Here is a 13230-nt window from a genome sequence, read left to right as displayed (position 1 = left end):
GATGAGATGGATGGGCAGGAGGTCAGAGTCAGTGCCAGCCCAACCCTTCGAGGGGCCCTAAGCAGGATTTACTTTGCCGCCCCCCGCCCCCCACCCCCCAAACCCAACATTATGAATAATATATATTTTAGGATAATGTAATGCCAGCTTCTAACAGTGCAGTGTTTAGCCACAATTATTGGGCGTTGTGTGACACCTGTTTGTGCTTAAGGGGAACCTGGACCGGACGGCCCACCTGGGCAGAGAGGCCGAGAGGGACCAGCGGGACCCCGTGGAGAGCCAGGTCCCCCAGGAGTTGGAGAGAAGGGTGACAGAGGTACGAATCGTGCCCTAAATTTGTCATGGGGGGAGCTGTGTCACTTGAGCCCAGGTGCATCGCTTTAATTTTCCATTTTCACAGGTAATGCTGGTGAACCTGGACTTCTAGGCCCACCTGGACAGCCAGGTCCACTGGGACCCAAAGGTAAGATGCCCAGAACCAATCATCGGGTTTCCCGACACATTTAAATGCCTTTTAACGTGTGTTAATTTCACCGACACTCAGGCCTTGGGAGACTTGCAGTGCGCATATATATGTGCCTATAGCAAGATTTACAGAACATTTCAGCAATTTAAGTCAGGCATAAACGCTTGATGGAAAGGAGTAATGTGCCGTTCTTTTTTTGTTAATGTAACCTGAAAACAAATTACAAAATGGCCGACGTGTGCCATGCGGTCCAGGTTTCAGTCTGGCCGGATGAGTTACCGGAAGCCTTGAAGAAAGCAGCTTTGTTTCGTGTGGTCATTAACCCTTTAAAATGTTCTCCTCCCCTCTGCCAAAGGTGATGGAGGTGCCCAGGGTGCTCCAGGCGCACCTGGTAAGAGATCTATTTTTCCCCACGTTTCATTTGCTTTGATATTGAAATTTTAGCAACGTGTCACACACAATCCTCTGTACCCAGGTGCCCCAGGTTTACAAGGTTTCCGTGGAGACACAGGACCACAAGGACCAAAAGGTACGGATATGTGCACATCTCTGTATATTTCTGTAAGCCGGCTGGAGGTAAAAAGGTTAAAAAAAAAATGTTAAAAAAAAGAAAGGAGGCACATAAAAATGCATGTAAGTGCAAGTTGAATTCTTAAACGTTTCCTTAAGTTTGTCCGCAACTGAATTGCATCCAGGAGAAATGTCACAGTGTTTTTTGGCTTTCAGATTTGCAATATTCTTCACTTTAGAATACATAGATGTACATCCACACCACCCCCACCAACCCATACTTAACACCCCCCCCCCCCCCCCACCCAAACAAAAATATGTAAAGATACACACACTTCCTATGCCTAACAATGCCACTGTTCCTTTTATAGGTGAACCAGGAAGTGCTGGGCCACCAGGAGTCAAAGGTACGGTACTGTAGATTAGTGCAGATGGGGAAACTACAGCATGTATGAAGTGAAGCACGTATCACGCTGCACATACACCAGGCGTTTTGATCGTTTTTTGATCAATGATCACTTCCGTGCCTGTAATTTGTGCTGTTGTCTTCTGCTGTGAAGTGTCTTTGGGTGTTTAGAAAAGCACAATAAGTAAAATATATTACTACTATTATTATTGTTACTATTAGTAGTAGTAGTAGTAGTAGTGTGTAATGGAGACTGTCCCAAGATAAACACATTCAGTATAAACTGGAAGGCTTGGGCTATGTCAATAGCTGGTTGTGGGCGGGACTGTGCTATTCTAACAGTAGAATAGCACAGCCAGCCTTGCTAGCGCCATGCCTGCTAGCCGTTACCGTGGAGACACCCCCTCCGCCAATCCACCGATAGCTCTCTCCTGTAGTACTGCGGAGCCCTCAAAATGTGTGAGAGAGTCACTGGTCAGCTGGTGAGAGTGACGGAGGACTGCACACGCTCTGGCGACATTGCTGCTGGTTTTGTGTGCGCGGGTTTCACAGAGCTAGCTCGCTAGGCTCCGGCGAGGCACGTTAGAGGCTCCTTTCAGTGTTTTAGCCCCGCCATCTTGTTTAATCCTCGTTTTCATGGGGGTCCAGACGGGCTGGTTGACAGTGCTCCTGTAAGTGTAAACATTTTTGGTTTCTCCCGCAGGTGAAGGTGGAGAGAAAGGTCCCCGTGGGCCAGCAGGTACGTACAGCACTCAGTCTGTTCTGGGGTGAAGGGACAGGTGAGGGTCACGGTGTGTTATAGTAGTGTCCAGCACTTAATGGATTATCAGTGTTGGTGAAGCTGCTGTAGAGAAGTGTTGGACTGATTTAAGAGTTTGTTGGGGTGTGGGTGGGGTGGGGGGGGACTTAAATGACTGACTACTCTCCTTATCCCAAAGGTGAACCAGGCCAAAGGGGGCCACCAGGACCCCCCGGTGAGAAAGGACCTAAAGGATCTGTGGGTGAGTAACACAGGAGAGGGGCAGTAACAGGAGAGGGGCATTGGCACAGGAAAGGGGCAGTAACATGGGCACAGTTGCACAGGGGAGGGGCAGTAACAAGAGAGGAGCATTAGCACAGGAAAGGGGCAGTAAAAAAAAGTAAAATGTAAAAAAAAAAAGTTATATGCATTAGGTGAATTAATAACCAGTGTTGTCTGAACCAATCACAGTGTATATCATATGTGCCTCATCGTATTTAATTGAATTAAATGTGTCAAACAGGCCTCCCTGGTTCTGATGGAGAGAAAGGCCCCAGAGGTCAGTACAATTATATTTCTGCTCTTTTGTGAATGAAAATACATTTATTCTGCACCATTAAGTGTCCCAGATTAACAAGAACAGCGTAGATTATTGTCTAGAGAAACACCTCATTAGCATCGTAGCCTATAGGGTGTGATTTGGTAAAACCCCAGATGACTTGTCCTTGTACTGTACAGTAATCACGTGAAATCACTGACAAACCCCTAAGCAATTCGACAAAGTGCTTTAAAAAAACCCTTTTTTCACATTAGCTACGTTAATACGGAGCCTCATACTCCACGTCCAATCGGATTAACAAACCCAATCAGAATAGAAATGTCTTGTGTGCCCACGTCAGTCAGAACAGACTGTCCCATCCCCGTTTGGTAAAGTGCTAAAAACCCTTTTGTTCCTCCACACTGTCGTTTCTTAAGGGGACCAAGGACCGGCTGGGTTGCCAGGAGCCAGGGGGCCAGCTGGGCCCCCAGGAGACGGGGGTAACCCAGGTATGGCACGTCCGGCTCATTCAGCATAGTAACGAGCACTGATTCAGCATCCCACTTCCCCCCCACGTATGTCATAACTGGGGTCTGATCCAGAGCCTGAATTGGGGTTAACTGGCCAGTCCAGGGGCGGTATGGTGGTGCACTGTCAGCTCACAAACCAGAAGGTCCTGAGTTCGAATCCCGGTCCGGGGCCTTTCTGTGTGGAGTTTGCATGTTCTCTCCGTGTCCACGTGGGTTTCCTCTGGGTACTTCTGGTTTCCTCCCACAATCCAAAGACATGCAGGCTAGGTTAATTGGAGAGTCTAAATTGCCCCTAGGTACGAGAGTGTGAATGAATGGCGTGTGTGCCCTGTGATGGACTGGTGGCCTGTCCAGGGTGTATTCCTGCCTGTATTCTTCCCAATGCATGCTGGGATAGGCTCCAGCTCCCCCCGCAACCCTGGCCAGGAATAAGTGGGTTAGCTGTGGATGATTAGTCATGCCATACTTGGGAATTACTAAATATATGTAATTGTACATAAGCCATAAAGATACTGTTTAGAAGAACTTTTTTATGTCTGTTAAAAAAGTACCAAATACACCTGCTAGAGGTTGTGCCTCTGTATTTACCTTCTCCTCCTAATGCTGAATCAAACTTTCAGGGTCACCTGGACTTCAAGGACCACCAGGTATGTTATTTTCATACACAAACAAATGCTGTAGTTTACGGTTCAATTCTTTCTGACAGAGTTTTTATTTGTCAAAAATACGCAATTCATTGTTTCCCTTGTATTTTAGGTATTCCAGGAAACCCTGGGACACCTGGCCAGAAAGGTAAGAATGCTGAGTCACTCTGGATCTCTTAATTGCTTCTAAATAAATTGTAAAGCCAAAATTATACAAACTGTGAAAACCAGATGATTTTATTCAATTTGGGAATGAATTTATAAGTACTAAATTACTACCGACCAAAACATTTGCAACCACATATAATGAATGTAATATTAAATCATACATTGCACATTTACTGTATATCACAGGTCTTTTATGAATATTTATTAAAACGGGATGTTATGGTAAAACGTTCATTTCTCGCTCGTAGCTCAGTTTTGAGTAGTACATGAAATGTATCACTGCAAATATTCAGTGAATCTCAGATCTGTATGTTTCTGTGTTTTTCTGTTTTAGGTGACCCCGGTGAAGCTGGAAAAGTCATTAACGCAGGTAAAAATGTGTGCTCACCACGGTCACGGCAAATCTACATGTAGTTAAACTACTAATGTAATTACATTCTCCAGCAGTAGTTAACTACATCTCAAAATGACAAAAAAGTACTTAACTACAGGAACTACCAAATAAGTTTGGCCCTAAAACATATACATATATATACATATTTTTTTCCAAACCTTTTTGACCAAATACCAGCTACTCTCTCTCATTTCCCTCTAACCCTGATTAGTCAGTAGCACTCTGCTAACAAATCGATTGGAAGCTGCGCTCTCCGTCTCAATTTTTGCTCACTCTGTTATTTCAAAAACCTTGGCATTTGTTGACTAAATGGGGACTCACCTGCACTATAAAGGCGTGTGATGGTTTTTTTTTTTTAAAAGTGTTTTTTTTTTTGTTTGTTTTGTAGCCGGCTCCAGCTCAGTGTCCATCCCTGGTCCTCCTGGCAGTCCTGGACCTCCCGGTCCTGCTGGACCCCCTGGTTTGTCTGGTAGGTCGGTGGGCTCTAGTGAAATAACTAACTCGATGGAAAGAAAGCACTTTTAGTAACACCTTCCATGAGGTGATGGTTATTTCTTCACCACATTTTGGTGAGATATTACTGTGTCTTCCCAGGTCCCATTGGCCCTGCTGGAATTCCTGGTCAGGCTGGTAAGTAACATTTCTCTGAGAATGGGTGGGGGGGGGGGGGGCAGTGTAGTATAATGGGTAAGGAACTGGTCTTGTAACCTATAGGTCACAGGTTTGATTCCCAGGGACTTAACCTGCATTGCTTCAGTATATGTCCAGCTGTGCAAGTGGATGCAATGTTAAACATTATGTAAAAAATGTTGTGGATGCAAGCTTCTGTAATGCATTGCATAGCGGTAATATGAGCAACATCTGGAAATTCACAATGGGTTTGTGTGCTTTCACTGCCAACTGGGAGTTTTTTGTTTCATTCTACTTCGTGCACTTTATTTTGGGGGTTCAGACCTGGTTTTTGCTGGTTCTTGCCCTGTTTATTCTGCTACTCTGTAAAGTGTCTTTTGTGACGATTTCCTGTAAAGAGCACTAGGCAAATAAAATCAATTTTATTTGATTTGATGTCATTTGATGTCTAGCAGGCAGCGAACTGTGTGATGTGCTTCTGTGCAGGCCCTAAGGGGTCCCCCGGTGAGAAAGGAGAGAAGGGCCCGAAAGGAGACAAGGGAGACAAAGGGGAGAGGGGCGACAGGGGCGAGAGGGGCGAGCCCGGTCAACCTGGGAGAACCGTCGAAGGACCTTCTGCTCCCAAATACGAGAGTGAGTGTGACTTCCGTTATTACACGGTCTGGGCTGGCTTTTGAAGAACGTCAAACAGTCAAACTATCGTTTTATCATTTCTAACATTAGACCACGTTCATATCGAACAACACAGCACACCGCTAGACCGCAGAAGACAAATCATGTCACTAGCAATTTGCGTCGCTAATGCATTGCTATAGTATATCGCTAAATTGCTATATAAATATATTATTCATTAGCTACTTGTGGTGCAGAAGACTCATCGCTTGACATTTTGGATACTACAATTGCCGGCTTCCCGCCACAAAGACACAGGCACGTGTTTAAAGGACCTGGCAACCATTCGCGGGGGCGGAGTTTCGATCAAGAGCAGCTAGCGAGATTGCTAGCGAGATTGCTAGCTGCTCTTTGGGCTGAGATTGCAGTTCTCCCTTGTGGACACTAGATGGCGTTTGGAATAACATATTGTGCCTTTCATCGCCCGGTGAACTTCAACAGTTGTGAAATACGTCCGTTTTCGGATTCGTGTCCACACCGTAAAAAGCACCTGTTCATGCCGTGTCCCAAATCTCACCCAGGTGAACCTGGCCGCCCTGGAGCTGCTGGACCTCCTGGAACACCTGGAGCTGCTGGATCCCCAGGTATTCCCGGGCCCCCTGGACCCCCAGGACCCCCTGGACAAGCAGGACCAGCAGGACCAGAGGGCCCTGAGGGTAGGAGTGTTTTTTTTTTTAAATATACATTTTTTAAGCTTCTCCCTCTTCCTCTCTCCATTTGGAATGCCCAATTGCATTTGTCGTCAACGATCATCACTGCAACCTCCACTATGGGTACAAGAGTGCAGGCAAGCAGGCAGGCAAGATAAAATTCAATCTGACTGCTGATTGGTGCCTTTGCCAAGGAAAAGAGGTTTGGGTTAGATCGATTTGTCCTTAATGTGTGAATCATAAATCGATAAGTGGTAATGAGTTCAGTCACCGCCAGTTTTAACACTGTTGAGAAGCCGACGCTTCCATTGGACTGTGAGAGGTTAACATAACAGAATGACAAATGTTGATTGAAGTCAGACCAGTGACTACAGTGAGGTGAGTTAAAGCTCAGAATGTCAGAATATTTTTTAATTTAATATTTTTTAACCCTGTGTTTTAATCCAGGAAGAGCTTCAGTTGGCCAACCAGGTCAACCTGGTCCAGCAGGTCCCCCAGGACAGCCAGGTGAGCCTTGCTTTTTTTGGAAGTCGGATGGTCATGGAGAACGGAAATCGGTCACGTGAGGGTTTTTGCGGCACCCAAAGCCTCTTCAGTATTTTTCACGTCGGCTTTTTGATTTTCCTCTTCAGGAGTCGGAGCGCCCGGACCCCCCGGTGAAAGAGGAGAGCCAGGAAGCTTTGTGCCAAACCAAGGTTTGGCAACTTTTAAGCCATTCAACATTTCCAGTCTCGCCAAAGAACCACATAAAAGCTTGGGCATAAATATAGCCTTAAAGCTGAATGGTACTGTATGCTGATTTATTTTATATATGCTGATTCATTTTTTAATATTTTACCAGGGGCATTCTTTGCTGGGCCTCCCGGTCCTCCAGGCACTCCTGGACCTCAGGGACCAGAGGGGCAAAGAGGTGGGTCAAGCTCATTGGCTAAACCAGACACACACCTGATATACTCTGTGCCAGAATGGCCACCACCTGTAAACTGGGGTACACCCACCAACCTCCAATTCAATTTTTGCATGACTAGCTTCAACAGGGGCAAAGCATAGTGACTGTAATATTTTATTTTTGTGACATTGAGATGTGCCCCCACCCTCACCCCAGACATTAATCACATTTTATGGGGATCGGTATTTACCCCTCAGTACTGTGTAAATACAGTGATGAAGTACTCTGTTCACCCAAAATGATCCTTTTCTGATTTTTGCAGGTGAAAAGGGATACGATGGTAAGAATCTACCTCGAATGGCTTTGGCACTTGTGGTGGTACTTTGAATAAAGTGAAATAATGTTCGCAATTCATGTTGACACAGATGAGTTACTGTACGCTGCAGACCATCACAATGTACATAGCCACTGTACTGTCTTCTCACCAATGTGCAAACAGACAGAGGAGCACTAATGGGTGCCTATTGTGGCTGCTAGTTGTAGTAACTAGTGTCTTCGCTGCTGATAGAAACTGGCTTTTGCTCGATGGATGTTTTCTGAACTGATGGTGACACATGAATGACTTGTCCTTCTGCATTGTTCATTCTCTAGGACAGCCAGGGCAGCCTGGTCTCCCAGGAAGTCCCGGACCTCCTGGTGAACCTGGCAGAGGTGGGTTGGGTTAAAAAGCATGTACAGGTTCTTTCTGTGTATTACGGGCTCTGAACCATGGACTTCTCGACTGACAGTGACGTGCGGATGACGGTCTTTCTGCGTTGTTTATTCTTTAGAGCAACCTGGTGCACCTGGTATTCCTGGGCCTCCTGGTGAACCTGGAATAGGTGGGTTTAAAAAAAAGTTATAAATATAGGAGAATGGAGAAAGTAACTGTGTGATGAACAGAAACCATTAGAGCTTCCCAACCTGAGTAAATTGAGCGAGTGAGTGAGTGGAGAGTGTGAGCGTGAGAGAGAGAATTCTTCAGTTTTTTTCTATAAGTAGTCAACACTAAACTAAAAATATTATACACCGCTCCGTTAACTATCCCGTCAGCTTCCAGCAGAAACTTCTTAAACAAAACCAGCTGAAGATCTGAAACAAGTATGGCTAATTAAGCAATTAAGAAGAACCAAAGTTGACGAGACGGCCAGAAGAGGAATATGGTCCTCTTTTTGCCACCCATGGTCCTCTACACTGGTTCTGCCGTCACATGTCTGTGTTCGTTTGCAATGCAGGATTCCCAGGCGCGGAAGGACAACCGGGACCTCCTGGTCCATTAGGGCCACCGGGTCCCCCAGGACCACTTGGGCCGCCGGGGCAACCAGGGCCTTCAGGACCCCAAGGACCACCGGGCCTCACCGGTAAGGCCAGAGTCATTCCAGCTCAAACACTCTCCTTTTGCTTAATCCAGTGCTCTGCAGCCCTGTTTCTGGATCTAGTGTACACTGGACCGTTCAGTCCCAGTCCAGACTCAGGAAACCAGACGAGGGGAGTTAACTGCATAATTAAAGACTGATAAATTAAATACTGAGCAACAGCAGAAAAACCAACCAACCCCTATGGATCTCCAGGCCTGGGGTTGCATACTGTACCTTTGGCTGAACCCGTCCAGACATATGTACATGGTAGTATATTCCATGGAGTCATTTCTAACTCACTCATCAAAGGTGTAAGTCTCCCTGCTCAGCAGAGCTTTTCGTTTTATCCCTTGGCTCTGCCCAAAATGTTCTCTCTAAAATGTGAGCGTGGAACTTTGAGGAGCAGATGTACTGAGGATAGTTCAGGTCCACTGTCTGACCACATCACGTCTGTCTCATTGGGTACAATGATTATATTAATTTGGAAATCGGGCACAAAATTAGGGACAAAGAAGGGAGAGTAACTAACAATTAATTCATTTTACTTTAGGATCACTTTACTCATAATACAAACTCATAATGCACATTCATGTTGCAGTTGCAGCATCATACTTCCTTTCCAATTAAAAGTCTGTCCTAATGTTAGTGTACCTTGCTGTGCGCAGCGAAATGTAGCTTTATGGTAAAGTGTCGTATTCATGCGTTGTTTTTATTTTTTATCCAGGTGAAGCTGGGGTGCCAGGTGCACCTGGAATCCCCGGATCTTCATCAGGTGAGTATCAGTCTACGTTTGACACCTTGACATTTGACAGAAATCGGCCACGTAATTCGGTCTGGTGGGTATCGGTCGTATGGCCACCGGTACCATTTTGGTACCAGATTTCGGTACCCAACCCTAACCGGTGCCCTGCCCTTGTATATTGATAGTGACAATGATCTGTTTACGGTAGCGATAATGGCCTGAATTCTGTCAGTTTCTCTTTTCCTTTGTGACATTTAGTGGATTTCTTCTTTACAAAGAAAAAAAAATTAACGTGGTGTTTATTTGTAAGTCAACGTTGAAGGCAAATGTTTGATTCCAAGCAGGTGATTCTCCGGGTACCAGATAACCTGAATTTGTCTCGGAAACCCCGTTTCCATGTTTTTTTTGCTGCTTCTGTGTCAGCTGGTGTAAAGTACGAACGCTTCACCTTTACCCAGGTGGCCCCTCGAGAAGTGCTCCAGGTCTACCCGGCCCCCCAGGTCCTCCTGGTCCTCCAGGCGTCCCAGGGTCTGGCTCCGGCTCCCCGGCTGAAAATGTCCGCCAGGAAGTGGTGAACTATCTTCAAAGTAAGTGGCGTGTGAGGCTGCACACACTTGAATCTCCATTTTGCGAATTTGTGAAATTGCATTTACAGGGCTGGTACCGTATGGGTCTATATGACAGCAGACGACAAAATGGCAGGTGTTTCAAAACAGCCTCTTTCCTGTTAGTCACTTTTCTGATACCCGGGTTTCAGTGAGTCATTGGTAAGACATAAGGTGTTATAATGAATCACTGAGGTGTTGAAGTGATATTGTGTAATTTGTCCTGTTTTCCCTGTGAAGGTGAAGGCATCAGGCAGTACCTGGCTGGCCCCCCAGGGCCTCCTGGCCCACCTGGACCCCCAGGGATTGGCTCAGGTGGGCCGTCTCTGGACGAGCTGGCCAATCGCATGATCAACTACATCCAGAGTGAGTCAACGTGCTTTAACAAATCACGCTGTCTAAAATGTGCCCCTTACAGCTACAACTAAAGAGACATCAGCTTTTTATATGTCCTAGTGTAGCTTTACACACATGCGAGTGTGTACATGCATGTGCAGGTGTTTGTGTCAGAGTGAACACAGCGAAAAATTGATTAAAGTGCTGTTCAATCTATCTCTGTAATTTTGTAGCGACAATCTGAACACCCGATTATGAGGACGTGTTAACTGCTGCTTCGTGTGTAGTTCAACGAGGCCACCGTAAGCCATGTGCTGTGCTGTACAGTGCGTAAACTGAAGGCGTTAACTCAAACGGCCCCTGTGCTCACGGCGGTATTTCCAGATGGCGGTATCAGCAGCGGGACCCCAGGTCCTCCCGGCCCCCCCGGCCCCCCTGGAACTGTGTCCATGAATGACATCGTCTCCCTGCTCCAGAGTGAGTGCCCAGCTTTACCGCCTGCCGTGCTATGCTGGAATTAAACGGTTAAAACTTCCCTGTTAGCAGCGGATGCACATCTTAGGCAGATCTCCTGATAACCTGTTTTTATGCAAATGAGATTGGCTTGAAAGCAATGGAGGTCACTGCAGAACTCCGCTGTATCAGTTAATGACTTGACTATAAGAGGCGTCCGGCGCGTACTCTTTGTTTAAGAGACTTATTATGCATTGTCGTTGTCAAGGGGAAGACGTGCGGCAGTTTGTGATTGGTCCTCCCGGTCCTCCCGGCCCTGCTGGTCCTCCGGGCTCCGACAATAGCGACTATCCTTCCTTTAACCCCCAGGAAGTGGCCGGGCGTGTCCTGAGCCTCATGAACGGTAAGCTCCCCACGAGCAGATTCACATTGTGACTAAAACACACACACGCAACACTCCAGAGATGTTAATAAAATGTTTTAGAGACAGTTGGTACTGATGCTCAGTTAGTTGTCCTCACAGTTGTACCTCCCCTAGTCCACCCCCCATGTAGACAAAACCCCTCTACCTCCTTTCCTTCGCAAACAGATGGCAACGATGGGCAGTATTTCATGCGTTCAAAATACTTGTATGTATAATGCATGTATGTATTTCATATGTAATATAGCTTACTTGCATCTTTTTAAAAAACATAGTTTATAGTGCAGCGAGATCCCGTTTCCAGGAGGCATTTTGTATTTTGAAAAAAATAAAAATAAATAAAAATAATAATAAAAAGTACATCCCTGGCAGACAACCTAGATACCCACCGGTTGATCAAGCAGACAGCCTCAGTAACAGTGAGCTGATCTTGAATAAAAGGTGTCTTAACTTGATCCGCTGCTCTCAGAACAAGAGAACGAGCGCTTACGTGGCCTCCCAGGGCCTCCTGGGCCCCCAGGCCTACCTGGCACCCCTGGGGACATTTCCAGTTTGCTTCAAGGTACGAGCCATTGGTTGGGGGCTTGGATCTCTTGTCCAATCACAGAAGCAGAAGGGCATGACCGCTCGCAGCCTAGTTTCACAGTTTGAGTACCCGCGGAAGATAAAGGGGGCCGTTTTGAGGTTCTCAGATTAACACTAATCCATTAGTAACGTGAAATGAGGCCTTGTTGGGGACGGGAGACGGGGGACCCAGGGAGCGGGGGGTTGGTGGTTAGCTAAAACACAGTGAGGAGGCTAGGAAGCCATGGAAAGTAGATGACCAGTTGTTCTGGTCATCGACTATCCATAAGAATGCCATGGATACTAGTGTGACTTGGATACTTTTTTTTAGTATATGAAGAAGCATTTTTCCCAAAACCACCCTATCCTGCATGCCTACCAGCATGATAATCTCAACACTGAATTATGCTTACGTGGTACCTTCATCTCTTCCTTTGTTTTTGTCTCCTGAAGGCTTAGGACCTGAGAAGCTGTCTGGACCCCCTGGACCTCCAGGACCCCCTGGCCCCCCAGGACAGACTGGCCCCCCAGGACCTACCGGGGACAGTGGCTTCGGCTACAGGCTGGACGAAATTCGGGACTACCTGCAGCGTAGGTTTAGAGCAAGCGATGCCACTCTCGATGTTTCCTGATAAACGGCATAAAGACTAAAGAGAAAAACAAAATTTATGGCAGGATGTACCATGTTGGAGGGAATACTGACAGTTCCTCTGGATAATGTCCCCCTCTCCTGAAGGGGTCTCCTCTTTTTACTGTAGTTTTGTCTTTTGGGTTTTTCTTTGCGGGTTTGGTGACAGTACCTTGAACATAAAATGATAACACAATTTGCCAGCTTCTCAGAAGAAAAGAGAAGGTATTCACCGGACTCCCGTCTTTTATCAGGAGATGGGTTCGTTGGACCCCCAGGCCCCGTCGGGCCCCCTGGTCCCCCTGGCCCGCCGGGGTCCGCTAGGGTGGGGAGAGGATTGGTGTCCTACGCAGAGAACACAGGACAGGCTTTTTTCCGTGCTGAGCTGCAGGAATATCTCAGTAGTAAGAGCTCTGGCTTTTCAGCCATCCATCAGAACATTCCGGAGAGTGTGATGGCCCAATTAGCATGCGACTCGTACGCATTTGAATACACTCGTGTGTATTCGAATACAAAATAGTTTGTTCTGATATCCTTTTTAGAATTCTGGGCCGTGGTGAAATTTGTTGGGATTGAATGTTTGGGCCAAGGGTCATTGTTGGATAACTAAGCGAAAGTTATCAGGAATGTTCAATCGGTGGAATCGGGGGGGAAAATGGAAACGTACTTCGCGCAGGTGGTTGGCTGAAGGGTATTCCGTGTCTCCCCGTTTCTCTGTCCAGCGCCGTTCTAACCACTGTGAAGGGGGTTTTCGTGAAGATGGGTTTCGTGTCGTGTCGTGTTGTGTTGTCCCGTTACATCGTGTTGTGTTGTACTGTGTCCCGTTGCTTTCCCTTGTGTCCCATTGC

General features: G+C 46.6%; 1 protein-coding gene across 1 annotated transcript in view; it reads left to right on the top strand.

Annotated features, from left to right (window-relative positions):
- The window catches only part of col17a1a (collagen, type XVII, alpha 1a), a 33004-nt gene that overhangs the window by 16377 nt on the left and 3397 nt on the right, over positions 1 to 13230 (top strand). Inside the window, exons 24-54 of the mRNA XM_035406925.1 lie at positions 212 to 316; positions 401 to 463; positions 822 to 857; positions 942 to 995; positions 1348 to 1383; positions 2086 to 2121; positions 2321 to 2383; positions 2645 to 2680; positions 3097 to 3168; positions 3810 to 3836; positions 3946 to 3981; positions 4336 to 4371; positions 4784 to 4864; positions 4990 to 5025; positions 5512 to 5658; positions 6219 to 6353; positions 6795 to 6854; positions 6980 to 7042; positions 7189 to 7257; positions 7559 to 7576; positions 7888 to 7947; positions 8067 to 8117; positions 8511 to 8636; positions 9358 to 9405; positions 9834 to 9962; positions 10221 to 10346; positions 10701 to 10793; positions 11038 to 11172; positions 11660 to 11752; positions 12208 to 12345; positions 12637 to 12786. Of these exons, the coding sequence (XP_035262816.1) occupies positions 212 to 316; positions 401 to 463; positions 822 to 857; positions 942 to 995; positions 1348 to 1383; positions 2086 to 2121; positions 2321 to 2383; positions 2645 to 2680; positions 3097 to 3168; positions 3810 to 3836; positions 3946 to 3981; positions 4336 to 4371; positions 4784 to 4864; positions 4990 to 5025; positions 5512 to 5658; positions 6219 to 6353; positions 6795 to 6854; positions 6980 to 7042; positions 7189 to 7257; positions 7559 to 7576; positions 7888 to 7947; positions 8067 to 8117; positions 8511 to 8636; positions 9358 to 9405; positions 9834 to 9962; positions 10221 to 10346; positions 10701 to 10793; positions 11038 to 11172; positions 11660 to 11752; positions 12208 to 12345; positions 12637 to 12786 (2358 nt within the window). The remainder of the gene's footprint in view (positions 1 to 211; positions 317 to 400; positions 464 to 821; positions 858 to 941; positions 996 to 1347; positions 1384 to 2085; positions 2122 to 2320; positions 2384 to 2644; positions 2681 to 3096; positions 3169 to 3809; positions 3837 to 3945; positions 3982 to 4335; positions 4372 to 4783; positions 4865 to 4989; positions 5026 to 5511; positions 5659 to 6218; positions 6354 to 6794; positions 6855 to 6979; positions 7043 to 7188; positions 7258 to 7558; positions 7577 to 7887; positions 7948 to 8066; positions 8118 to 8510; positions 8637 to 9357; positions 9406 to 9833; positions 9963 to 10220; positions 10347 to 10700; positions 10794 to 11037; positions 11173 to 11659; positions 11753 to 12207; positions 12346 to 12636; positions 12787 to 13230) is intronic.

This window comes from Anguilla anguilla, chromosome 2 (assembly GCF_013347855.1).
Source record: "Anguilla anguilla isolate fAngAng1 chromosome 2, fAngAng1.pri, whole genome shotgun sequence".
NCBI lineage: Eukaryota > Metazoa > Chordata > Actinopteri > Anguilliformes > Anguillidae > Anguilla > Anguilla anguilla.
The sequence above is the reverse complement of the archived record's forward strand: the minus strand, read 5'-3'. Positions and strand labels throughout refer to the sequence as shown.